At 39.7% G+C, this 26167-nt stretch overlaps 1 protein-coding gene across 8 annotated transcripts in view; it reads left to right on the top strand.

Annotated features, from left to right (window-relative positions):
• The window catches only part of ZNF608 (zinc finger protein 608), a 115538-nt gene that overhangs the window by 24969 nt on the left and 64402 nt on the right, over positions 1 to 26167 (top strand). For all 8 annotated transcript variants that reach the window (XM_019516840.1, XM_019516833.1, XM_019516835.1 and 5 more), the window contains one exon: positions 22902 to 23157. In XM_019516840.1, the coding sequence (XP_019372385.1) occupies positions 22902 to 23157 (256 nt within the window). The remainder of the gene's footprint in view (positions 1 to 22901; positions 23158 to 26167) is intronic.

Genomic DNA, 26167 nt, shown 5'->3' with positions numbered 1-26167 from the left:
TTCGGAGGAGAGAAGTCCTGGACTCTGGTCCCTTTTCCATGAGCTACTTATGCATGTTAGATTAAAGGGTCATTGGCTGAAGGAAGCGGGCAGGAATGGAACTGCACCAATGACAAAGGATAGTGATTTAAGTGGAGATGGAATGAAATGGGAATCATGTGTTATGTAAATTAAACTAATTTGGGTGAGTTATTTTTTTTTAACCCTGATCTTGAGCAGTTGTTTCTTCTGAGGCTTGGCAACTGTCATCACAACTTTACTCGGGCAGCGGGGTGCAGTGTAGAAGGAAGAGGTTTTTCCTCATTCCCATTCTTTCTAAAACAGTGCTGCTGGCTCCTCTGCCATCACCTCTGATTGAATTCCATTTTGAGACAGTTATTTGACCATTTGAGACAGTTATCTGACCAGGTGTCACTTGGCACTTTGTTTGCTAGTCAGCCAGCATTTTGGGATGTCAGAGGAATGTGCTGTGTTCTTTCAGAGCAGTAGTTTAGTCAATAACAAAGAAAGGAAGGATGGTCCAGTGATTGGGGTACTAGTCCCAGAACTCAGGATTTCCACTTCAATAACTTGTTTTGCCACAGACTTCCCGAGGGCTCTGATACCTCCCAGTGCCTCAGCTCACTATTTTTAATGAGGAAAGAGAACAGCACTTCTCTCATTTCTCTGTCTTACCAAGATATTGTGAGGACAAGCACTTTGAAGATTGTTGGGCACTTGCATATAATAATATAATAGAGGCAATATAAATATCCACAGCTTCTCAGGTCAGGTCTCTCTTGGTCTGCTATCTGGCACCATGTAAACCAGTACAGCCTGTTGTATGGTTGGGTTGTCGGCTACCAAACCGACATCCCCACCTGGACTACCCTGAGTGAGGAGGGTGTGCAGACACCCAGCAGGACTAAGAACAAGACCTGTCAAAGGATGGATGAGCTCCCTGTGAGCCAACGACTGTCCATAGCTGGAGAGGAGATGAGCACCTCCAGGTTACTCTGCCTGAAGAATCGCCAATGATGCAAAGCAACTCAATTAACCTAGGAGGGTTGTTACAGCATCTAAGGTGACCCAACAGTTGCAGCAGCCTCGGGAATGACTTGAAATATCAACAATGAAAATTTGTGATTGTTTAATCCGGTAGAGTAGACCTAGGCTGCGACAGTTTGCACCATACCTTGCGTTTTTTTCCTTGAGCCAGGGAAGACTAGTATGTATATGTGTTTACTATATCTGAGTTTTCTTTTTTCTCCACTGAAGAATCTTTCCATGACATTGTCTAAATTGGGGATTCTCAAGTAGCTCCTTCATCTGCTGGGTGGCTTGTGCCCACCCTAGTATCCCATGGAGAAGTGGCGCACCTAGTGGTTTCTTTGGGAGCTTTTGCTCCAGAGGTGCTCCACCTCTGGCAGTTCCTGTATTGACTGCCCCGATGCTTCAAGAGGCATGCTCTACTGTAGGTGGGTGGGTGGATATGGAGATGTATTTTTTGGCGTATTCCTTCGCTCCTCTTATAGTCATAGAGCTAGTGGGAGGAGCTGCAGGGCAGGTGGCTTCAGGTGCCATTTTGCAAGTCCCCGAAGGAACAGCCGCAGCACTCGAAGCTGTACCTGCCCCCTCAAATATGGCCAGAAGCAGAAAGGGGGAAGACGGTGGAGAAAATGGGGCACAGGAGGGTCCTGGCCCTACTACCCCTGCCCTGGTATCAGCCTCCAGTGACCACTGTCACCCCTCTTCACTTCCTACAGGGACAGCTAAGCTGCCTTTGGGGGGTCAGTTTAATGACCCACCTCCGAGCTCCTGAGTCTGCCCCCCAAGCAGCCCCTGTCAGTGCTAGACACATACACCACCATACTCTCAGGGTTGCGCTGCCACTTTGTAAGATTTTTCAAGGAGGTTGAAGAGAAGGCAAGCACTGCAAAAAATAAATTTGGTTTTGAAATAGGATGCCACTAAATTCAGAAAAGTTATGGATGGGTTCCATGAGTATAAAAAGGTTGAGAACCAATAGTCTATGTATTATAACAGACAGTTGTGCTTAGCCATGATTTTTTTGCCTTGGGAGAAATTAGGACCATGATGGAACTACAGGTATCGTAGTGGTAGGGCCATGTAGAAAGAAAAGGGAGCGATACAGCATATTTTCCCTTCTTTTCTCTCCTATAGCTGCCCTGTCCCTTTCAGCAGGTTATATGGGGAAAAAAGGGAAGGATTAAAGGAAGCTCAAAAATCAAGATTTCCCCTCTTTCACAGACAAATATCTGCATGACATAGAATAGAAAATACTTCTAGGCGTAACACATAGAATAGAAAATACTTCTAGGCGTAACATTGATTTCTACTTTCAACTACAAATGACGCCTTAACGCCCACTTGTGGTTGACCTCATTTGAATTTAACTCACAGAAACCCTGCAGTGCTTTGTCTCCACCAGAGTTTTATAGAGGTAGAGCCGATGTGCATTAATTATCCTGTAGTAAAACCACACCTTTTTGACAGTGGCAAGGGGCACTGGGCAATGGACCTCCTTGTGGCTTTCTGATTTTCAGGTTAAGGTGAGGGTTTCCTGTCAATCCTTGCCCTTTCTGGCTGTCTCTGATTCCACCCCCGACCATGCTGTTTCCAGTTTTGCTAAGCAGGGGTAGGAATGTAGCTTCACAGATGCCCTTTTAAACCTGTGGACGTTTTGTAGTAATTTGTTCCCCTCGGTGCATCTTTGCACAGGAGAGGAACATATGTTCCTAACTAATTACAGAGGAGTTAGTTTCTCTTCAGTACTCCAACACGCTGTCATATAGATGCGTGTGTCTTTAGATTCCAAAACGCTTTCATCTCAGTAAGAAAACCGGAAGGAGCATGTATCGCCAATGGCTTTCTTGAGAACTCCCGAGCTGAAAGCAAAACACTGTCTTCTCTGGCTACAGTTAACCTCCAATTGAACTCCCACGTTTAAACTGGCACCGGCCCATCTCTCCATTCTTGAACTTCCTCTTCCAAATTTATACAAAAAAGGTATCTTGGGAGTTACCGCACAGATGACCAATGTCATTTTTAGAGCTGTGGGGCCCAGCTTCATCACAGCTGGCTACCATGGCTTGGACCAAGCTACCCTTTTGCTAATTGTAAGAAGGGTATATAAACACTGAAAGAACTGCCAGGCTGCTTTTTCTTCCCCGCACCCCAGTGTAAGATTTAAAGATCTAAGGAACTCCTCTAATAAACCACAGAAATCTGTTGTGCAGTGAGCTGTAGTTGCTTCCATATTATTTGGGCCTGAAAATGCGTGCATAATTGGAAAGATTGTTTTCCTGTGGTGGGTGTGGCTGTAAAATCTCAGCACTGAATATAGCCTTTACTTTCTCAGCTTGCCCACAAAGTCTGTGACTAATTTAGTGAATGTTAACATTTTTGTCCATATGTTTGGCTTTGAGTGAGGAACTATTTCAAAGTGCAATAGACTAATCTTCATTCCCAAGATGTTAAAAAGTCCCTTGTATGTCAGTTAATCAACTGTGTTTATATAGCTAATTATGTGTATATCTCATATTAAAATGCAATTATCTGACCTTTTAAAAAATACAGTTTACACATCATGCTATGCTCCTGCTACACTTAATTAGAAATCAAAACCTAATAATGAGCATGTTTATTCTTTAGCAAAGCTAAATAGGAGTCTCTTCACTGTCTTCCATTTGCTTTTGTTGCTGTACTGACTATCTATATTGTTTGTTGTAAAAATGTGAATATTTCCTCCCCAATCATTGCTGTTAAAATAAACTTGTTATTGATTGAGAACTTTAGTTCACAGCTTAGCAGTACTTTACTGCCCATATTGCTCTCTTAAAGCACAGGGATGGCCTAAAATGGCTGCAGATTATGATGTATGGCTGCTCTTGTGAAACTGCAGCTGTGAATTTAAAAGAGGATGTAACCATGCAGAATCGCTCTTTTAGATGGTCATTAGCGCTGCATAAGTACAAGCCTCTTTTTCAGATAGCATTTATTCTTCACGGTTCTTCTACTGGTATTTGATGGCAATGTCATTTGCCAAGCACTGAATAACAATGAACATTTCATTGAAGTACAGTATTCTGAACCAGTGCTTTTTAAGCTGTTTAAGTGCTTAATTTTCGTTTGACTGCTCCTTTTCATGCAAATGTGAGTGTAACAGAAAAAGCCAATACATTCTCCTTTGTTGTGCTGTTGTGAGGTAAGCTGAATCCTTGGTCTGCAAAAAAAAAAAAAAGAAAAAAAAAAGAAAAAAGAAAATAGCTTAATTTATTAAGATTTACACAATGACATCCATTTCCAGTTCTGTTTTTTATTTCTTATTTTCATTTAGGAAAAAAAGGAATAGCAAAAGAGAAGAGGCAAGCCAAGACATGATCTCACTGTTTGCCCAATGTGGGAGAAATTTACTAAAATACAAATTAAAGGCCAAATTCCAGTTTCCTCTTGTTGTTGTTGCTCAGGCAAAGCCCATGCTGAAGTCAGTGGATTTTTGTTTGAATGAAGACTGTTTAACCCGTGTTTAGCTTTTATAGGGATTTCAAAGCAGTAGCTTTTCAAAAGAATTCAAGATTTTTTAGTACTTACCACCCACAATTATGTCCGCATTTTCAAAAAGGTCAGCATCTATCTGCGTTCAGACTTGTGCACAGATTGGGTAAAACTGTCAATGCACTTTGTTTTCTTTGAGCATTGGCTAATTGCTTTGGTACTAAAATGGGAACTGGGAAAGTCTAGTCCCAGTCATGGGTTTTGAGATCTTTAAACCCTGGTCATAACCCTCTTGTTGTCTCTGGAGGCAAATATTGTTTTTCCCATTTTACACACAGGCAACTGAGAGAGGTCAGGTAGTTAACAGATATTATCAGGTTGTTTTAGATCCAGAATTCAAACCCACAGGAACATTTCCTTGCTTCAAACAAATCTAGTTTTTACCATGTTTGATGGCTGCACACCAAAACTAATAGGAAAATGCCTTGTCAAGACCCTCTCTGGTCACTGCTGTATCTAGGCAGCACTGACCTTCATTCAGTCTCTCTTATTTGCAAGAATTTATACTCACTTATGACCAACTATACAAGCTGTAGTTTCACATCTGCCTAGGGGAAATCACAAATGTTTTTCAGAATATGAATGCAACAGGACTAATTGCAATGCAAGTATAGCAAGTTGGGTGCTCAGTGTAATCATCGAGAGCACTTCTGCATAACTCTGTGGAACAATTTCGGGGTTTTTCTGCACAACTTACTATATTACATGATACTCTATCTAGCTTAATATGTTTTGCTTCTCTGGAGGGTTAGATAATCCAGGTGGCTGTCTGACTGATGTGGCTATACTGATTCCAGCTCCTTCAGACCTGGGTGTCTCATCATAGCACTTCATTGGGCTGTGTAAGCGTGCTCTGCATTAGGGGTGGTCAACCTGCGGCACAGGTACCACAAGTGGCATGGGCAGCCTCTGTGTGTGGCATGCATCAGATTGGGGAGGGAGCAGGGAATGCAACGCAGTTGCAGATGGGGCAGAGAGCAGAAAACAAAGTAGCAGAGAGTGCAAGGAACAACACAGAAAGCAGAGCAACAGACCAGGCAGAGAGCACGGAGCTGGGATCAGAAAGCTGTGCAGCGGATCTGGGAGGGAAAGAGGTTCTTGAGGAAGATGTGAGGCTAGTTTGTGGCATGCCTGCCAAAAAAAAATTCTGGTATATTGGGGAGTTTTGTTTCTATCCTCTGTTGCTCAGTGTCCCAGAATAGTGTGCACATCCAGATCCAGTTTTAAGATGTTTGTGATAGTTTTCTATTGTATTTTTTTCTGTTTACATGAGCCAGTGTTTAGTACTGAACTCCTTTGTTCTAGCCCCACCAACCCCAGATGTCTACATATTTATTTTCCAAAATAATTTTTGGGCAGCCTTCTCAGTCATCAAGCAGTATCCTCTGTTGAGGTTCCCCTGCAGTTGTGCTCCTCTTCTTGCTTTGCCTGCACAGTCATTAATAATGATGATCCACCAATAGCATTTTTAAGAAGGACTTTTTGTTCCCAGTACACCTTTGGCTGTACCTGTTCAGGCATACCAGATAAACAAACCAGGTCTACACTGAGGAGATTTTGTAAAAGACTACCAACACTTTTTCAGCTTGTCTGGTGCTAGATGCACTGTAGTTACCACAAAATGTAAATTTGTAGGATCTGTGACCCCAAACCTGCTCTGATTGTATTTAAAAGACTTTGGGTTAAACCAATATATGAAGCCCATCTCTGTTAGGCTTCACTAAAATGAACCTTTTTGGGCAACAATGGCTTTTGTCAGTAGATTCCCTCCCCAGAAATATCTAGTTGAGGTTATTCATGCACAAATTACATAAAGATTTAGTATTATCATAAGCCAACTGTCTGCGCGTCCTGGATGACATGCAAATATGACATTGACTAATCTGTTTTAAACATCCAAATTGAGTGAAATGCTAAAAGTAAATGAAAATAATGAAAAGCAATTTCAACTTTTAAATTCATCCAGTTTCAATAATGTAAGGCACTAGTAATACTGCAGGGACGCTGCTTGACGTTTCACCTGCCAGCATGTCTACTACACACTCATTCTTAGTAGACCCCTAAAATTTAAAAAATTAATAGATTATTTTTATATGAACACAGAACTAATATTTTCAGTTAAAATATTCTGTCTTACATGTTCAGAAGTGTTGTCAACCCAATATATCTCTTACATGCTTTACTGTAGTACAATATTTGCTTTAATCTAGGTAAAAGGCCATGCAGTGAGTAGGAAAGTATAAGGTAGCAGAGGTGTAATAAACACTGGTTTAATTTTTACAACACAGTATATTGTAGAACTATAAAAGTGTGTGATTGGCTAAGTCATTAACACTGTCTTAAATCAAATAAGTGTTTAATGCCTGACACAGTGGTGAAAACCTGTATATCAGCTACTTTCTAATAGAGAATTTGAAAAGAGGTGTTTCCTGAGTCCAGGATTGTGGAAATAGGCATTATCACAGTCTCTGGTTTAGAAACCATATCATTTCATTAATTTGCCATTATAATTTGTGTTTGACTTTCATACATATTGGTTTTACATCAACGATTTCTATCACTTTGATTCTTCATTTAAAACTATTTTGAAGAAATAAATGTATTTATCTCTAGAAGACTTAAACACAGATCATAAAGTATTCCAATGGTTGATTTGATTTTTTTTCCCCTTTAGTTGCTCTGATAAAGTGATTGCTATAAGTGTGAACTTGGTGAACGGATGAACTGTGCATATTCCAGGCCTGACCCAAAATTTACTGCGGTCAATGGAAGCCTTTCCATTGATTCCAATGGGTTTTGGATTAATGGGCCCTATATTAGTCATTCAAAGTGTTAGGGTATTTTTTTTTCAGATGTTGGCTACTGTTTTAGAAGATTTCTATTTTTGGTTGTCAAAGCCGTGGCAACTTAAAGGTTCCTGATTTTTGGAGGATAAATGCTGGGGGTATTGTAAAAATTAGAAACCAAATTTTACATGCCTAATTAGTGCAATTCTATTCTACCCTGAAAAAGTGTTAATACAAAAGGTGAGTGGGTCCTCATGCTCTTCACTGCTTTTTTTTTTTAAACTTCGCAATAAGCTGATGGGTGTTACAAACTTAGACGTGTCAATAGATTTTCAGGGTGGAATCAAATCATAGTTAGCCATCTAAATTCACTTATGTGTCTAATAAGTAAAATAGAATTTGGCCTTGTGTCTTGAAAATTTTGCCCTTTGGGAAAAATTCCCTTCTGACCCCGAATTTAGCATTTGATATGACCCTAATTACATGAGACAAATCTGCCAGACAACTGTTGAGTTCTTAATTCCCAGCCAAACCCGCACCCTCAGTGACCAATGTTCAGTGCTTCAAGGGAAGGTGGTAGCGGTGGGGATTACACACATTGCAACTATAATGAGAGGCAAATAATGTATTCATGGGTAAAAAAAATTCTGTGTCCTCTACAGTTGACTAGCAGAGGCTGTGAAGCATGGAATTTCTAGACACCTCCCACAGAGATTAAGTTTCCCTTTAACCTCTACGAGAGGGTTGAAATGTTCTAATATGGCATAATAAGTTTACTATACTGTACTGAGAAAAATAATTTTTCTTTCATTCAGCCTGATATAACTTATGCAAACTGATTAACTCGAGGTAAGATCATACTGTTTTATAGTGAAGAAATATCCAAAGCCAGGACTGCCCACCTTCAGCAGAGCTGGAGGCCCCTAGAATCCTCTGCCCCAGCTCAGGTTCCTGCAGCCACCAAGCCTAGTGCTACTGGGGGGGGAGGGGGGCTGGAGAGGGCCACACCTATTACATAGACCAGCGGTTCCCAAACTCTGACAGACTGCACACCACCAATTTAAAACAATACAACCTTAAGTACCACCAGCCAATTTTTCAGTTCAACCTTAAGTACCAGCAGCAAATCTTAGTCATTATAAAGTAATTGTAATACATCTGTTAATGTGCACCACTGACAAGTTGTCTGTATGCCATGGGTGTTACTCATACCACAGATTAGGAACTGCTGAGTAGACAGGCCCAAGCTAAATTTAATAGTGACAACCAAAAACACCTGCAAGTTTGGCTTGTAAGATGTTGGCGTGCCAGGAGCAGATGGCAAGGGAGCTGAGAGGGGCCCAATCCTTGTTGTGTCAGCGTGGCCCTGGCCTCTTCCCTGCCATCCGCCCCAAGGTGCATGTGCCATACTCTGGCACCCATGCTGGAAGTTGCCTACCCCTGGGCTAGAGACTCATTAACTAAGTCAAATGTATAGCATAAGTTTTTGTAAGCAGTGGTTTACTTCATCAGATGCTTTTAGTTATTAGTCTATAAGGTGCAAGTCTACCCTGCCTTCTGCTTGACTTCAGACTAACATTGCTAACTATCTCTTTCTGCCAGAGCCTCAGGTTTGTTCAGCCCATACTGAGGTCTGCATTGCTTTGGCTTCATTGCCATTGGTACTAAGCCAGCTAGTTTAAAGGTAGGTCAGAAGTATAGCTCCCGACTGTAACTCAGAACAATTTTTGCAAAGTGTTCTGAATTATAACCTTACCCCAGACCAAACAGAAGTTCACTGTTGGTTCCGGCGAGAAGCGGGTGGGAAGAGCCTAGCCATGGGCTGGGAGCCTGCAGCCAGGTTCCCATAACAATGGTCATGGCTCTGCCAGTTTTCACTGTTGTCAGAATGGAGACCCCTCGTTCTTGGGGCTCCCCAGCTGGTGCTGAAGGGTGGGGTGCTGAAAAATATCCAGACTGAATTCCCTCCACTCCCTTTCTCCCCTCCCATTCTGAAAACAATGACAGGCTGGGAGGTCCAGAGACAAAAGTTACAAAAGGCACTACACTTGAAACATCTTTATCTGATACCTCATACACTTGGGGCCAGTTTGTCACCCGATCAGCCATTTTTTAAGCAGTTTGCAGCTGTGCATTTGTGTTTGGTCACAGCTGTCAACTGCTTTCTGTGGCCAGATTGGGAGAAAATTGTCACTTCTGTATGCACCCTGGTAGAAGCTACCAGCTCTTCTCTGGATTGCAGCATAGATGTGTCAGATGGTACAAATGAACCCTAGCCATTTAAACTATAGTAGGCCTTAAGTTGCTTGATGGCGATCTGATATAACATTTGCTTGCTTTTCCTTGACCAAAGTTTGGGTAAGAGAAGAAGAGGCAAAGGAAATGATCAGGCCAGAGGATGTCACAAGGTGAAAGCCATTTTAGAAAATTCAAGAAAGAGGGAATAGAAAGGAAAAAAAAAATAGGTTAGAGGTTTTGCTAAAGTTGCTTAAAAGTAAACAGGTCTAATTGTAGACAAGATACAGTGTATATAGAGGATAAGAACTGGCAAATGAAAATTAAAGTAACACCAACTAGAAACACTTGTATGTATTTTTACTTTATTTAGCAAGCTTTTTGATATTTTAGCCAAGCCATTGAGTATAAAAATCAGGGTTTCATTGCTTAATCTTTGCTGTTCAGCCTTGAACTACTGAATAGCTTATCTGAAGATGAACTAAGATAAGAGCTTTTTTATAATTTGATTTGAAACTTAGTTGAAAAGTCCTTTTTTCTAACAGATTGGCCACCTGTTTGAGGCTTTTAAAGATGTTAGGACTTAGAAAAATTAGTTTTAAATTTTCTCAAGTGTAAACATGATTGAGTACCACTGATCTAAAGAAATAACAGCCTTTAGACCCTGTGGACCAAATAAGTGTTGTGGGGTCAGTCCACGGGCTAGATCACACCCTGTGCCCCAGAACTGGACCTGCATGCTTGGATCTGGATCAGGCTGCCCCTGCTTAGCCCTTTGTGCCCAGGATTGGGTTCTGGAGCCCCACACCACCTCCAGCTGACATGCTGGGATCGAACCCCACACCAGATCTAGTTCACAGGTCCATAGCTTGTGGGGCTCCCCATGGGCCTGTGAGGAACCCCGTGGGACAGATGACAAGATCCTGGGGGCTAGATCTGGCCTGCAAGCCCACAGTTGACCACTCCTGTGTTACATGGATCTGCATGTACAATTAGTTGCTTGATATACCTTATCTGTTTAGTCATCAATGTCTCCTCTGTATTTCATTATTAGATTTGCTATTGAAAATGAAGTACCTCTGTGTTTTATAATTATTTAATTTTGGTGGGACTGGTTCTTCAAACCTTCCTTGGTTTGCAGAATATACTGGGGGTATACAGCCATTAGCAAACATGTTTTAAAACCATACATTTTATCACACCTTAGTTTAAGCCAGTGAGTCTGAACCAGGATGCTATGGCACCTTGGAGTGCTTTGGGAACCCCTTAAGGGTGCTACACAATGTTAGTACTGTTCGGTGCGTAAACATGATTCACAAGATAAACGTAGAGATTTCAAATAGGAATTCATAGTGTTAAAACTATTCTGACCTGTTGTTGGCTTTCTGAGTTCTTTGCAACTGAAGAATTGCCCAATTTTTATTTATTTATTTATTTGCAGTAAAAAAGAGTGAAAATTAAGAGCTGGCTTTTTCTGAGAGATATCTCAAATGTAGTGTAGGATGCCTCCGAAGATTTAGAACCACTGATCTAAGCTTTGTAAATGTGGATCAGCCTCTAAAATTGTCTGTTGTTATGGCTATTATTTTATTTATTAATTCCCAGCAATGTGTTATTGAATCTTATCTCAAAGGGAATGTTTTGGTTTGTGTGAAGAAGCAAGTATTGTAATATTGTTCCCTTTGCAGGCATATTTTTGTCTTGATGTGTCCCTCCCTCCATGGTAATGAGAACAGATTTCTAGTCAGACTTTCTCAGCCACCTGAGATGGGAAATAAAGTCAGTCTATAAGCAGCAGCCAGGGAATGTTCTATAAGTAACCCGATTTTGGAGATCAAACAAAACAGGGTGATGGTTATTTGTTAGAGCTTTTAGTTTAGGTATTCTGATTGACTAGTCAGATTGATATCTTGGAGACTGCCTAATTTATTTCTGATTTTAAAAGCCTGCTGCCTTTGAGGAAGAGAAAAGGCAGCAAATACTTCTGGGCATGGGTGTTAATTTCCAAATATTTGAATAAAGATTGCTGTTGATGATTGATGCATTAAAGAAAAGAATGCATAAAAGTTGTAGCCTTTATCCTCCAAATAGAGCTTTTGCAGCCCTTTACAACTTCCCATATGTTAATGAAAAACATTTTCTGAGAAATTGGCAGCTCTACACTTTGTAGCTGATGCCAGCTTCTTTCATGGACCGGTTCAAGGCAGAGCAGAAGAAAAAAAATGCCTTGTTTTAGTGGCTGAATTACTCTGACAAGCTTTCGCATTGCCCCTCCTCTTATTAATATTCTTTTTGATGTGAGCTTGTAAAACAGAGGATTGGCTGTTAATCTCCAGGATCTCAAGGGCTTTTGGCAGTGGCCCATAATTGATGTGTTCACATGGCTGTTGTCTGACTACTAATGATTAGACAGCAGTGTTATCTCCCAGCTAAATCAGTGTTGCTTATAAATCACACTTGATAAACTGCAGTTTCATTTCTTCAAAGGGTCTGTACATGTCTATATACTTTGATAGAACTGCCAGAGGCATTTCATGATTTTATGACAGTTTAGATTAGGTTTATTTTTCATTTCACTTGGGCAAAATATTTGAGTTTCTACCAAATATAAAGAAGTATTTTTGTAGTGGACTCTGTCATACCGTGACTGCAAAAGAACATGAATATGCCAGCACATTAAAGGAGGGGATAAAAGCAGCACTGAATTAGAGAAAACTATATATGAAACTTAGAACAGAGATCTGGGTTCAATTCCTGGCTCTATTAGTGATTGTGAAACCATTTGATCACAGTTCTCCATCTGTAAAATAAAATTCCCTAATGGGGATAAAAATGCCCTGGGGAAGGTGGGGGGTTCTTAGATGGTATGGTAATGAGGTCACTTAAGTACCTAGACAAAATCAATGAAAAAAGTTAAACCATTGAAATGCTAAACAAGCTTCAGCAGGACCAGATAGCAGATGTTAATGGATCCTAAAGTCTGCCTTTAGGTAACAGAGAAGAAAAGGTTTGGCTATCAAGTACCTGTTCAGTGGCCTCTAACCAAATAATATGTTCTCCACCCAGTTACAGTTGTCACCTAATTTGTAACCTTATTGACATTTAATGTTAGAATAAGAAAGAAAAGGGCACAAAAATTCAGTTCCCCCTCATTCTTAAAGGTACTGTTTTAGGTGCAGTAAGGCCCTTCTTTGGTAACACGTGGGTAGATGGGAAAATTTGCCCTGCTCATTCCTATATAGTTACTTTCTATACATTCCTTTGTATTTGTGTTGTGGGTTAATTTATTCCTTGAGTCTCGCTGTTACAAGGCTATCAGTAAACATTTTTCACCATTACTAAATTCTGTTTAAATAAAATGAATGAACAAAAAATCATTTTAGCACCTCACTTTGGGTGGATTTTCCAATAAAAAACCTTCACTGCATTTCGACTATTTTCAAAAGGAATTTGTAATGCTGCTTGAAATATCACCGTCAAAGCTGACTTTCTCACTTCCCTGTTAAAACAAGCATAGTGAGGCAAATTCAGTTGCTTTTCAGTGGAATTACTCTGGATTCACAATGATGTAACCAAAAGCAGAATAGAACCATTTGAATAAGTGTGTGACAGATTGAGTATTTCTACAGATACAGTAAGCAGCTTTTAGGCTGGCGTTTACACATGCAGGCATTACAGTGCAGTAACGCTGTGTGTGGACCAATTTGGGAGTAAAATTAATCCCAAGTCAGCTGCCCACACAGTGTTATTGTGCCATAATGCATCTACATGTGCATTGCTGTGCAGTAATTACTTGGGTGTAAATTTGTTACCTGCATTATGCAGGTAGCAAATTTATGTCCAAGTCGGCATAAGATGCTATAGTTACTGTGCAGTACAGGCATACCCATGTAGAGGCGTGTCCATACTGGATAGTAACTTTCAATCACTGTGCACTAACCTAAATTACTGCACAATAAGTGCACCCACTGAGAATAATAAAGAGTGGGATACAGTTTTCAAAGTACCTGCCTGACTTTGGATCTTATGTTCCATTAGATGGTCCCAGGAGAAGACAGTAGAACACTGAAAGGAATTTAGCAAAAATAAGGCAGTCCCTTCATCTCATCTGAAGTAAACTGTTGCTTACAAAATTTTATGCAGTTCTGTTTTAGTTAGTCTGTAAGATACAACACCTTTCTGCAAGATTTCAGACTAACATGGGTAACCATTTCTCTTACCTATCATAGATGCCAACGCTGTGGGCAGGGAAGCTTGTCTAGACAAAATTATAACCTATGATCAGTGAATGCAAAAATAAAGTGGTCTGTAAATGCACCAGTGTCCAAGGTGGTGAGATGAGTCCTGTTAACTTTTCAGAATACATTGAAAGCTTCATCCATAAGGGCCTAATTAGACTTTGATGTGTTTATGGCATACAGAAATAGTCAGGGGATCACATTGTAACTCCAAGGATACAGACAGTCTTGGTGAGCCATATAGCAGGAAAAATAAACATTGTGATGGATTGGCTCATCAGGATCCATGCAAACTGGGGAGTCTAGGAATTAAATCAACGGTATGTTTGTGATATCACAAAACTGAAATGAGAGTATTCAACAGTATGTACAGAAGTGGGGCAGGTCACAAATGGTTTGGAATGTATACAGAAAAAATACAGAAAAGAAAAGGACTGAAATTGTAGTAGGTATAAAGAGGCTGAAGCAAATGATACAGTTCCTTTAGCACACCCTGAGCCTCACTTCACTGTTGGCTATAACAGTGCAAGTATCTGCAAAGCTAACCAAGTTAGTAGTATTATTAGTGCTTATAGGCTCTGTACTGGCTTCGGAGGCAGTTGTCCCAGAAGATAGTGATCATAGGTATGAGCATGTCTGATAGGCAAGGGATAACAAATTATTCCAATCTGCCACAATTTGCACAATTGGCTTGGATATGGAGAGTAAAAACCTAAAGGAAACAAGCTTATCAATTGATGTTATTTTAGTCATGGTACAATGCAGGAATCCATCACCTTCATGTACATACTTAAGCTCGGAAAACTTTATCACAGTAATGTGATAAAGCAAGGACACGTTCATCCTAGGCCAGAGCGTCAAGGTTGCTCCAACTTTCTACAAGTGAGGCTGGACATGGAGTTGAGTTCACCTACATTAAGTTCAGTTTTGAACATCAGCTGTTACTGGTTTGGTGGAGTATTTTCTATAGTTTGATACCACATTTTATTTTAATTGAGCTTCCTGAAGGCTCCAATCCTTAAATCTCTGAGAAGAATGGCAACCGTTGATCCTACTGGATCATGCTGTATGCAGGAGTCCCACCCAGACCTTGGATGCATATATGCCTGGGCAGGAATTTTTGGAGGAGTGGAGGTTGCCCAGACTTTCCATCCTCCTTTTAGGCCACTGAGTCAGAATCCAAAGACCAGACTGAGTCCAGATGTTTGGTGCCTCCATGGCTGTAGTTGTATAAGTGTCTGGAAATCCAACCCAGGTGTCCTGTGTGGTAGACAAGGGCTGTACCACTGAACCACAGGAGACTCCTTCTGAGAAGAATACCTGTGTGACTACTGTCTTTAGAATTTATTTTCCTTGTTGGGGTGCATTCATCTGGAAGGTCATGGAACTGCAGGCACCTCTCAGGAAATAGCTATATCTGATCCTTCACAAAACAAGCATGATCTTGGAACACTCCCATAATTCAGACTGAGACATCAGATTTCTACTGGAAACAGGAGAGAGTCTTATATTTACATTCTGCCCCAATCAAAACAAAAAAAGACTCTCATTGTTTAGCTGTCCTTAGAGTGCTGTGACTCTTCAGGATAGTGTATGTCATGGCCTTTTGAAAGCTGTTTATTTGTCATTAAGGCTTGGAGAAGGGCCAGGCGGCAACTTGAGATAGTGGATAGTCTTTTCCAAGAAGACTTATGTTTCCAGGAGAAAAAAAAAACTGTGCAAGAGACATTTAAGGGCCATTTATTACAATCGCTGTGATTTTCTTGGGCTGAAAAAGGGGAAGCATGTTCACTAGAAATTTGCAGGTGGTTATCTAGGCATCATCCCAGGCCTCTGCCAAACATTAGAGTTGCCATGCAGGCTTTCACGGATGCAGCTTTGGCAGAATGGTGTTGCTGGCAGCTGCCAAATGCTAATCTCTCCCATGCTAAAATGGGTGAACTGCTCTGGGAAGTCCCAAGCATGTAAGCTAGTAGAGACTGTTGAAAAACAAGAGGAATTTTCTCTGTCTGTTAATTCCCTTTTTCTTGAGATTCTTTACAAGTTTAAAGTCCATATATATACGGTTTAGCATCTACTAGTAAGTTCAATCCCTGTATCAGAATTTATTGAAAGGTTTTAGTTCATGTTATAATCATTCTCATTAGCATTGTTCATTTCCTAAAGAGTGCGGTCAGCCCAGTTTCTGTGAAAATACTTTTTGAGGTATTCATCTGAAGTCTGAGAGATGACTACAGCCTTCTTACACATGTTGATGGGATATGTTGCCCTTGAAAGACTGTACTCTGCTGGCTAAAAGGATCTAGAATCCAACAACTGGACTGGTATAGAAGTTCTTGAAGACAGGTAGGGGATAGACTGGGGCAGGCAATTATTTCAGACGGAGGGACACTTACTAAGTTTTGGCAAGCCATTGAAGGCCACATGACAGGTAGCAAGGGGCAGATAAATATTAATTTTCTAAATTTTCTTAGGGGCCCCGGGGGCCGGATAGAATGGCCTGACAGGCCGGATCTGGCCCATGGGCCGCATTTTGCCCACCCCTGGGATTGACAGACATTGATACTTTATTGAAAGAAGGCAGCAGGACTTATGTTTGTTTCCATAATTTGCTTTTGAAGGGCTTAAAAGATTTAATATTGCTTTCTGTTTTTCAAACATTTTTCTGTTGACCTAACATTTTTCTCTATGAATTTTGGGAAGAACAATTTTTTTATTTAAACTCTTTTGGTAGTACTACAGTAAGCAGTGACCAAAAGGTTTTGAAATAAGGATTGTTATTAGTAGCAGTTTATTTACACCTTTTGCCAAAATTATATAGTAGAACTAACAATAAAATTATATAATAAAATGACATAATTTGTAGTTATTGGTAAAAGCATACAATAAAATTACACATTCTAGTAATTTAAACAAAAGTAAAATCAAACATAATATATGATGGTACATAAAATTTAATAAAATGAAACAATATAAAATAGTAATAAAAATTTAAAACAGAATTGTATTCAATTTTGGCCCTTATTCTTTTTGCCAATAGAGCAAATACAGTTGTGGAGAATAGGACAGGCTGTAAGGTGTTAGAGACACCAAATTGTTTTTCTTCATTAGCTCAGTACGTAAAATTTTCCACTAATGGAGAGAGACCTTTCTCTTATTTCTTCAAAAACTGAGATTATTCAGAGGAAACTGAGATCCTTCTTTGATCACAACAAAAGTATTATTTCAGTTTTTTTCAAGGGGTTGTAGCAGGAACAGCATTGTCTTTAAAGTCATATACATCTGTTACCATTATTTTCCCTCTAATTCCTTTAATTTCAATAGTATCACTCCTGTTTTACACTGTTGGGAGCTTAGAATTAGGCTGTCTGGGGTTATTGTTTTTTCAGTACTACTTGGAGGGAGGACAGGTATACTTTAGGCTAGTGGTTCTCAACCTTTTAGACTCAAGGCACTCCTTGGAATATGCCAGCTCTTAGTTTTCACTCATTTTTTTACTATGGAAAAATTGTATAGCAATTTTTTATATTGCAAAGAACTGGAAGACCACACAACAGGCCAGGATTTTGTTAACACGATGGGTTCTTATTCAAAACAGCTGGGTTTATCTTGTTAATCGTATTTGCGCACCTAAAGTGTTAATATTGCATGCTATCCTATGACACCCCTGAAAAGACCTCAAGGCACCCCAGGATGCTGCAACACCCTGATTGAGAATCACTGCTTTAAGGTAATGCCAAGCTACATGCTATTTGGTCTCAACATTTTGGAAATTAATTTCCAAACTCCCCCAGTTTTATTTTAGAAGAGATGATTCAATGAAAATGAAATTCATTTATGTATACAAAAAAAAAGGTGAATGCCACTTTAGAGTGCTGCATTTTCTTGTACATTACAATCTTAAGGGCGAGCTTGCAGCCTGTGCTGCTCGATTTGTAATGGAGGATGTGTTTTGGGAAAGGTCACATCATGACTTTCACGCATGTCATGAAATGACTCCATGTGGCTTGGGATATTTCTTCCTGAGATATTAACCTCCATGATATATTTCTACAGCTGTAATCTGTGAAGATGCTCAAGTTAAATTTATCTTGATTTAAAAAAGAGGGGGCTGGTGACTGGTGTAAGTCTGAGACCTGTCCAGTAGTTTAAGCCTGCTTCTCAACTTTGGTCCAAAATAGTTCAAGCCTGCTGACCCTGCCAGCAAAGCCTCTGCTCCTAAGCCCAGTGTCCTGCCTGTACCTGTGAGCCAGGAGGCAAGGGGGAGGAGGGGCAGAGTACCTCTCAGACCCCTCCCCAAGCCATGGTCTTCACAGCTGGAGGGGCCAGCGCTGTGGGGACTTCCCGTCCCCCTTTTCTGCTGCCTGGCTGGGGCTCTCCACGAGTTGCTGTCTCTTAGCAGTGTAGGGGGAAGTAAAGTCCCCAGCCATGGCCCCCCTCTCCCTGCCCCAGCTGGGGTCTTCACAGTGGGGGGGGGCATGTGGCAGGGGCTTTCCCTTGTACTGCCCCAGGCCCAGGTGAAGATCCTAGCTGTGCAGACCCCAGTTCTGTCTGGGGAAGCTAGGTCTGTAAGATGGGGGCCTCCACTTTTCCCCCTCTCTCACTGCTGTGGCAGGGCTGGGGAGAGATTCTGTGCTGGCTCCCCCTTCCTATGGCTGACAGCAGTGGGTTGGGGCTGAGCGCCAGGCCAGTCGGGATGGTACTTGCTTGGCTGGGCTCAGCTGCCCTCCTCAGTGTCTGGCACTCTGGGAGGTATGCAGGAGCACACCACACCTCCTGGTCTTGGCCGGTGCAGGCATCTCCCTGCCTCCCCCAACAAAGGGCAAACATATGTTCTGTTTGCGCACAATTCAGTCTACACAGCCTAGAGAAACATGAGTAGATTGGATCGCTTCTGCCTCCGGTTTTTTGAATGTCTGTACACTTAGCCCAGAAGTGCAGAGAAGCCAAAGTAAAACCACATACATTAAAGAGCCATTCTTGTTTTCAGTTAAGGTGACATTGCTTTTCTCTTCTACCCCCCTCCTAAAGAGAATCCTTCACAGTGCAGTCACCAAAATGTCTTTTTTTGTCATCTTCAGATAGAGAAGTGTGCAGTGGAGCACTTTCTATCCATTCGTTGGCAGGCGTTCTTCATTTTCTGTCAGCTTTCTAGTACTGACAACCATCACTGCCTGATACAATCAAAGACTAGGCAGTGGAAAGCTGCCACAAACAACATTCCAGCTTTGTAGCCATCATTACTAATCAGCTCTCAAAAAGCCCTTGAATAAAATGATTGAAAAAAATATTGCTTGAATATTTCTGTAGATTTTTAAGCCCTTTGATTGTGTATATTGAGAGCCATGATCTGTGTAAATAACCTTCCTCTGTTTTAACTCCCCCACCCGTTTGGATCTCCTGTGTGATAAATAGCGAGGCTACTGCTCAGCATGTACCAACACCTGGGAATAATCATGCAAAAATAACAGTGAGAAACTGCAGAGCGTCTGTTCTTGACATTAACTTTCCTCAGTTTGACAGACTGCCACCACCAGATGTTAGACTTACATGCCTTTTTTTCCACTGGAGATGGTTGCCTTCCTGCTTCTCTTTTTGCCTCTAATAGCTTACATCAGTGCCCTTTTGAGAATTCATAAAAAACAATTGTGATACCACAGTGGTGATCACTGAGAACTACCACTTTGCTATCCTGCCTTTATGATGATCAAACAAGAAGGGATAATTTTAAAAAATTGGAAACCAGAGCAATATTTAGGTTCTACACATTTTTATTATAAGCAAGGAAATGTTTGCACTGGCAGAGACTCTATGAACAGTCAAAAAATCATCTCTCTCTCTACAAGTGATTTTTTTTATATTGATTTCACAGTACAGCAGTTCCTTTTTTTCTATAATATTCACTTTCTAGCCTTTTTAACCCAGTTCCTTGTGGCTGTAGCGTACTGGTTGAGGTGTATTTTTAGTAAGTAAGAAAATTTGGACATTTATCAGCAAGTTGAGAGAAGCAAGTGAACAGTGCAAAATATTTGCAGCAAATAGGGTATTTGGGGGAGGGTGTAAACTGTTAAAAATGAATTTCATTTTTTGTTCTTTTTTGGAATGCTTTGGGAATGGGAAAACATTATCTCCCAATCTTGGCTTCATTCATTTACAACATTTGCTCTTTTTAGTGCCCCGGCAATAAACATGTTGTTTCCTCTTGCTTTGTGATAGGTGCATGCTATGGAAGAATTATGTCATCTGGGAAGCAGGAATGTGATCAGCTTTACAAAGCCATGTGAAAACTAGCAGCCAGGCAGTTCATTTAGCATTACTCAGTTTTATGAGGGCACAGACTTAGGTTTTTTCAGTACTTGCAAGATGGAGTGGAGGTTTCCAGGTACCAGGTTCTGCTGCCTGCTTTTTCACCAGCATGACACAGAGTATATTAAGAGCTCCTCTATTTTGTCCCTAAGGCACTTTATTCCATTAGAGGATTGGTGGAGTGGAGCTCTGCCATAATCCCCACACTAAGGTAGCAGGGCTCTATGCCATGTAGTAGTTTGCTTCCACAAGGGAATTCCCTTCTGGCAAGTTACAGTCGTAATCTCTGCAGTTTAAAATCAGTCTCTTCTCTATTCTCTGAATGAATAGGCATTGTTTTATGTAATGCTTATTTGGTTCAAAGAATTTTTGCAAGAACTAAGTGTTTTTCAAGGTCAGTTGACATTTGACTTACCTGCATGCTCTCACTTCCATACTGCTATGCTTCCTTATTTTTACTGTTGCCTATCTCCAAGTTTAATGGTGGTAAAAGAAAAGTATGAGGTATGAAAATACTTTGTTACATCATTTTTATGCTCTAGTAACTCCATTAAAGTCCGTAAATGTATGCAGGTGCTAATAGGCTTTCAGGATTGGTGGACTGATTCAGTTGTTGATTTATTTTTTTCATTTATATTTGCCTGCAGGGGGAAAAAAATCTTTAAAATGCAGTGAACTCACTGCAAGGAAGTAAATAGCATGTGTACAAGTGAGCTTTTGTATATGTAGATCAGGTGGACAGCTATCCAGAGGTAGATAATACAGTTTACATGCTAAAGCATAGATGTGGATAAGCGTGGTTGCAAAATTGCGGGTAATATTTTAGGGTCTGTTTTTAAAATACCGCCCCCCCCCAATTTCCCGTGTTTTAACCCAGAAATATTATTAGTCCTAATATAATAACTATCTTAAGAATTTGAATTTAATTACCCTACTTGACCCAGTGTAACTGAGATCACAATTCAGTCAGCTGCTTCTAAACTTAATCTGATTTTCAGGCTTGTAGCCAGAATTCCTTTCCTTTTTGTTTATGACCAGTTAGGCCAAAGGTAAAAGAGGCAGTTTAAGGCCTTTTATATATTTAGATTTCTGTGCGCAGCTCAATGGCCCAATTCTTAGATGCATGAGCAATGCTTAAACGAGTAAAACTTGCTGCTTGAAGGAAGTCAATCAACATTTTTCAAAAGGAAAGTTTTGAAATCATGAATATGCTTTCTGTGACTAAAGGGCATGGGTTGTAGCCATGTTGGTCTAAGGACATAGGCAGACAAGGTTCTTTGGGTAAATATGATATCTTTTATTAGACCAACTCAAATAGCTGGAAAAAAATCTTTTTTTTTTGCAAGCTTTCAGGCACAAACACCCTTCATCAGGCTGAGGAATTAAATTAAATTAATTCTGTGATTAAATGTTTATGTGACGTAAAGAATGCAGAAATTAGCATGGTCCCTCCAATTTTTCCACTCTCTAGGTCTGCATTTGTCAAGTTGATTTTAAAAGAGTAATCATCAATATGAATTTTAAACTGCATTGAGCTGCATTTACATGAAACATAAATCATAGCATCTGCTGCATGGCTTCTCATCTTTATCATTAGGGATACAGTACAATAAAGGGACAAAGAGTTAAAGACATTTTATTACAGAATTGACAACAGGAAATTTAGCCTTTTTAACATTCAGATGATGGAGGATGTTTTGGTGAAATTTTGGATCAGATGTGCCAAATGCACATTAGTTTATCATTTTAATGTTCCACTGTGTAGAAGAGTCCTTCACAGATATAAACAAGAAACTGACACAGATGACTGGTTCAGCTGTTTAACTAGGAGCTCATTTCCTCCTTTTACTTCCTTTTTGTGTGACAAAGAGAATATTATGTCCATAGTAAAATACTGAGCTTTGAAATGCTTGGGGGTGAATATGGAAATGAGTCTACAGAATGGAAAAGACTCAAAAATTTTTTTTAAAAATCCCCATCACACAGTAAAGTCTTTGCTAGCAAAGCCTGAGTCCTCAGCACCCCACAGGATAGAGCCCCATATGTGGAAAATCTGTTGCAGTTTCATGAAAGCGGTGCAAAAATGTAGTGGTGTTTCTAAATCAACATACAAATAAAATGTATTGGCTAATAATTTTTGTTGTTGTAATTTGTATTTTGGTAACCCTTTACAGTTAGCTGGGTGGTTTTGATTTCTGTAAGGGTTGTAATCTTTGTTATTGTAAGGGCACGGATATAATTTTGTTTGTATATTATCAGCTGGGTAAGCCTAATGCATGTTAAATGCTTGGATGAGAGGGGATCGTGTATGGTATATTGAGTATTTGAGTTGCACCACATACATAATTTCTTTACGGTGCACAGAGAAGTGTGGCATTCATATGTCCTTGTGTGCTTTCAGAAATGTTTTTCTTGAAAAAAATACAGTTCCTGTTTTTGAAAAATTAATTTCTATCCACAAATCACTTTTCTGCCAGAGCCAAGAAAAACAGTGGCTTTAATTCTTTATTATTTTATGTTAGCAGTCTAAGGCAATGGGGCATAGTCTTCCAGAACTTTAGTGTTTTCTTTTGATTAGCATAACAGATTTTCCATAATGAATGCTTCATGTGCAGTATGAATCTACATGCCAAAAGAGGTCCTAATGCAAGGTTGAAATCACCCCACAATGTACTTGAATGCTTGTTTGCACTGTAGCAGAGTTTTAAGCACTCTCATATTCTGTTCTGTTTTGTTCTAATCTGAGCACCATTATAGTAAAATTGTCTGTTGTTTTCAGGTTGATCCCCTGTTTACAGTGCCTGCACCTCCACCTCCGATTTCCAGCAGTATCACACCTCAGATTCTGCCTTCCTACTTTTCCCCATCTTCATCCAGTATTGCAGCACCAGTCGAGCAGCTTTTGGTACGGACTCGTTCAGTGGGTGTAAACACTTGTGAAGTTGGAGTAGTAACAGAACCTGAATGCCTTGGACCCTGTGAGCCTGGCACCAGTGTGAACTTGGAGGGAATTGTGTGGCATGAAACCGAAGAAGGTAAACTGCATTTTCCATTCACATCATATATTACATACAAATATTATAGGGTCTCTTGTTCTGCTGTTTCTGCTGGAGTATTACTTGGAGGTGGTTTGCTAGTCTATTCAGATACAGTCATCTGCAGTGTCAGTCCCAGGTTTATAGATAAGTTGGTGAGCTATTCATTTCTTTTAAAGAATCCTGTTAAGGCAGTATGTTTATTGACTTTATACAAGAGCAAAGGATCTTTTTGTCCTAGTGTTGAGCATTATGCATTTATTTTGACCAAACAATTAACTATATCCTATGGTATTCAGTAAAACATAATCTTAAAGATTCACTAGCAGAATAGCAGAAATGTATAAAACACTTTTGTTTCAATGGGTGCCTTGAGGAATAAGTACATTATGTGAATGTTTGCGTGAGTGGCACAAATGAACACTAGAGCTGAATTATTCTAGATCTCACATACTATATTTTGCTATAAAGCTACTATGTAGCAATCTATAAAAATATTCAGGTTTTGGTTGTGAGTTCTGTTTGCATGTTGTTTGTTTCAAACATTTTAAGAAGAAAACACTTCTTCTGAAAGGCAGGCTTTGTTAAATGAAGAAGTGGAAGCTAATCTGACTAATTTATCTAGAATATTTAGAAAACGGTTACTCAAATAGAGATGTTGTATACTTCATACTGATTGGTTGGTGATTTAGAAAAAGGTAAACAGAGAGAAGATGGTGTCATAGGCAGATTTTTCTGTTTTGATTTCCAAAATCTCATTATTAAACCATGAATTTCCTCTATAAACTCTAAAAAACTCTAAAAACTCATAGAACTCTAAAAAAAACCCTGCATGTGTACTTCAAACCACTGCTAACTTTGATTATCTAACAACAGCAAGGGATCTCCTTAGTTAAAGCTACACAAAGATCTCCTTGTGATATTCTATCCTGTTTGTTTTGAGGTGTATTAAACTGTAGTGGTCTAACTTCCTCCAATGAAAACCAGATTATTTACAAAACTACATAATGAAAGCATACAACAGTGCATCACCTGGTGATAAATACTAACATTCTTGAGACATATGCACAAGAGCATTTGGTCCTTTGGAGTGATATATAAGACCTCACCAAAATGCTCTACACTGTCCTTTGAAAAATCAATATACAGAGTCAGATTTACTTGCTTTTATATGCTCTCATCCATCCATCTTTCTCTCTGTGTAGGTCTACAACAGATTCATAAGGTAGATTGATCCTTTTAGATTGTTTTCAAAGCACAGTATAAATTCTGTTTTAACATATCCCGGCAAAAATGACGGCCCTTAGTAGCTCCAGTCTTCACTTGGCTGGCCTGCATTAACCAGTGTTGGAATGTGTGGGTGTTAACTCTGGTGACATGAAAGAATAGGAGCTGTTAATAGTGTTATTCTTGCAAAATAAACTAAACTTCTGACCCCACTGAATTTAAGAAGCCCTTCTTGTTAATGGTCTGGACCAAACATGAAGTATGCTGTCAGGGTCCAACACACTGGCAAAGGTAATATTCCATCTGCATTTTTCTCAATGTTCTGGTTTAAAATATGTTGTCATTTAATAAAAATTAACCCCCTGATATCATTAATCTCTTCCCACCCACCCTCTAGGAGTCTTCTAGAACAACTGAGGAAGCAATGAAAAACTGCTTTAATGACCTTTGAAAACCTTTGCTTCTTAATATAGGCATACAGATATTACACAAGAGTATTCTAGGTGTGAATCATTACAACACTAGTTGAAACAGGATTTTAAAATGTTTACCAGTGTAGGTGGAGTAACATTATGTGGAAAAAAATCACGGTAATTGGGTTGATTCTGTCTAAAAGAAATTATCATCCTTAAATGGAGAAATTGCTATGATGTGTGGATATTTTGTTACTCTTTCCAAAGGTAGAGCATTACGCATAACTGTATTATGGAATATTGCCCTAGAAAATAGTGTTTCCATTATGATTTAGCTGACATTTTGGGGACACATGCATGCATGTATTTACCTGTTTTAAAATTTGCTATTTTTTTCTGAAGATCTGTATAATAGCAAGTATGAATCTTTGTGCACCGAATTTTGTTAAAGTCCTTTCATGAATACAAGCTGGCCTCTAATACATGGGTGTATATCCAGGATAACTTGATTGGAGTTACCCAGAATTTCCAGCAGCGTAGCTGAGCTCAGAGTCTTGCTGGTTGTTTATCATGTTCAGTTGAGATTTGAGTTTCTATTGTAGCCATTGTCCCATTCCCCTGCTCCCTACCTCTGCCTCAAACATCTCCATGTTCTGCCCCCGACCCCCTTCAAACCCATTAAAAAAAAAAGGCAAACCATGGCTTTGCAAGGCCCAGCAGCAGAATTACAACAGTCTAAGATGTGAGAATTTCTGACCTTTGTCCAAGTTCAAATATATGTGTTTTATTTTGCATGTGATCTAGCCATTTGGTAAGATGAATCGTTTGGTGATTAGAATGTGCGTGTAGGATGTCTGCATATCCTGTAGCATATGGGAACTATGAACCAAATGTGCGTGCTGAGCAGCTTTCATATGCTGCAATAACTAGCAGTGGGAATGGAAACAGAGGGTATGTGGTGGTTATAGCTATAATGAGAACAGTACAGTGGGTTGAGAGAGATAGGATTAGATATTTTATTTAGGGTTCGTTACTAAACTGGATGGATGCTTTCATAGAAATTAATGTGTACTTGTGAATGAATGTTTTGAACATACCAAGTATTTGAAATAACTGTTTCCTTTTTAGGGTCGTTACCCTAATTGTCATGTTCTGCTGCATTTATTCTTTTCTTCAAAGTTATAAGGAGGATCATGTTTGCTTTTATTTTTCCTGTTTATGAAGGAACAGGTCCAAAAGAAAAAGCATACTGAATTTCAGACAAAAGTGTGGCTGAGTTGTTTCTGTAGTATTTTTTTTTTTTTTTTTTTTCTCAGGTTAATCTATCCAGTCTTTTTGATCAGAAAATTAAAAAAACAAGACATTTTTTC

Source organism: Gavialis gangeticus, unplaced genomic scaffold (assembly GCF_001723915.1).
Source record: "Gavialis gangeticus isolate Ggan-Ray unplaced genomic scaffold, GavGan_comp1, whole genome shotgun sequence".
NCBI classification, from domain to species: Eukaryota; Metazoa; Chordata; order Crocodylia; family Gavialidae; genus Gavialis; species Gavialis gangeticus.
Note: the sequence above shows the minus strand (reverse complement) of the source record. Positions and strands in the feature narration are given on the sequence as shown.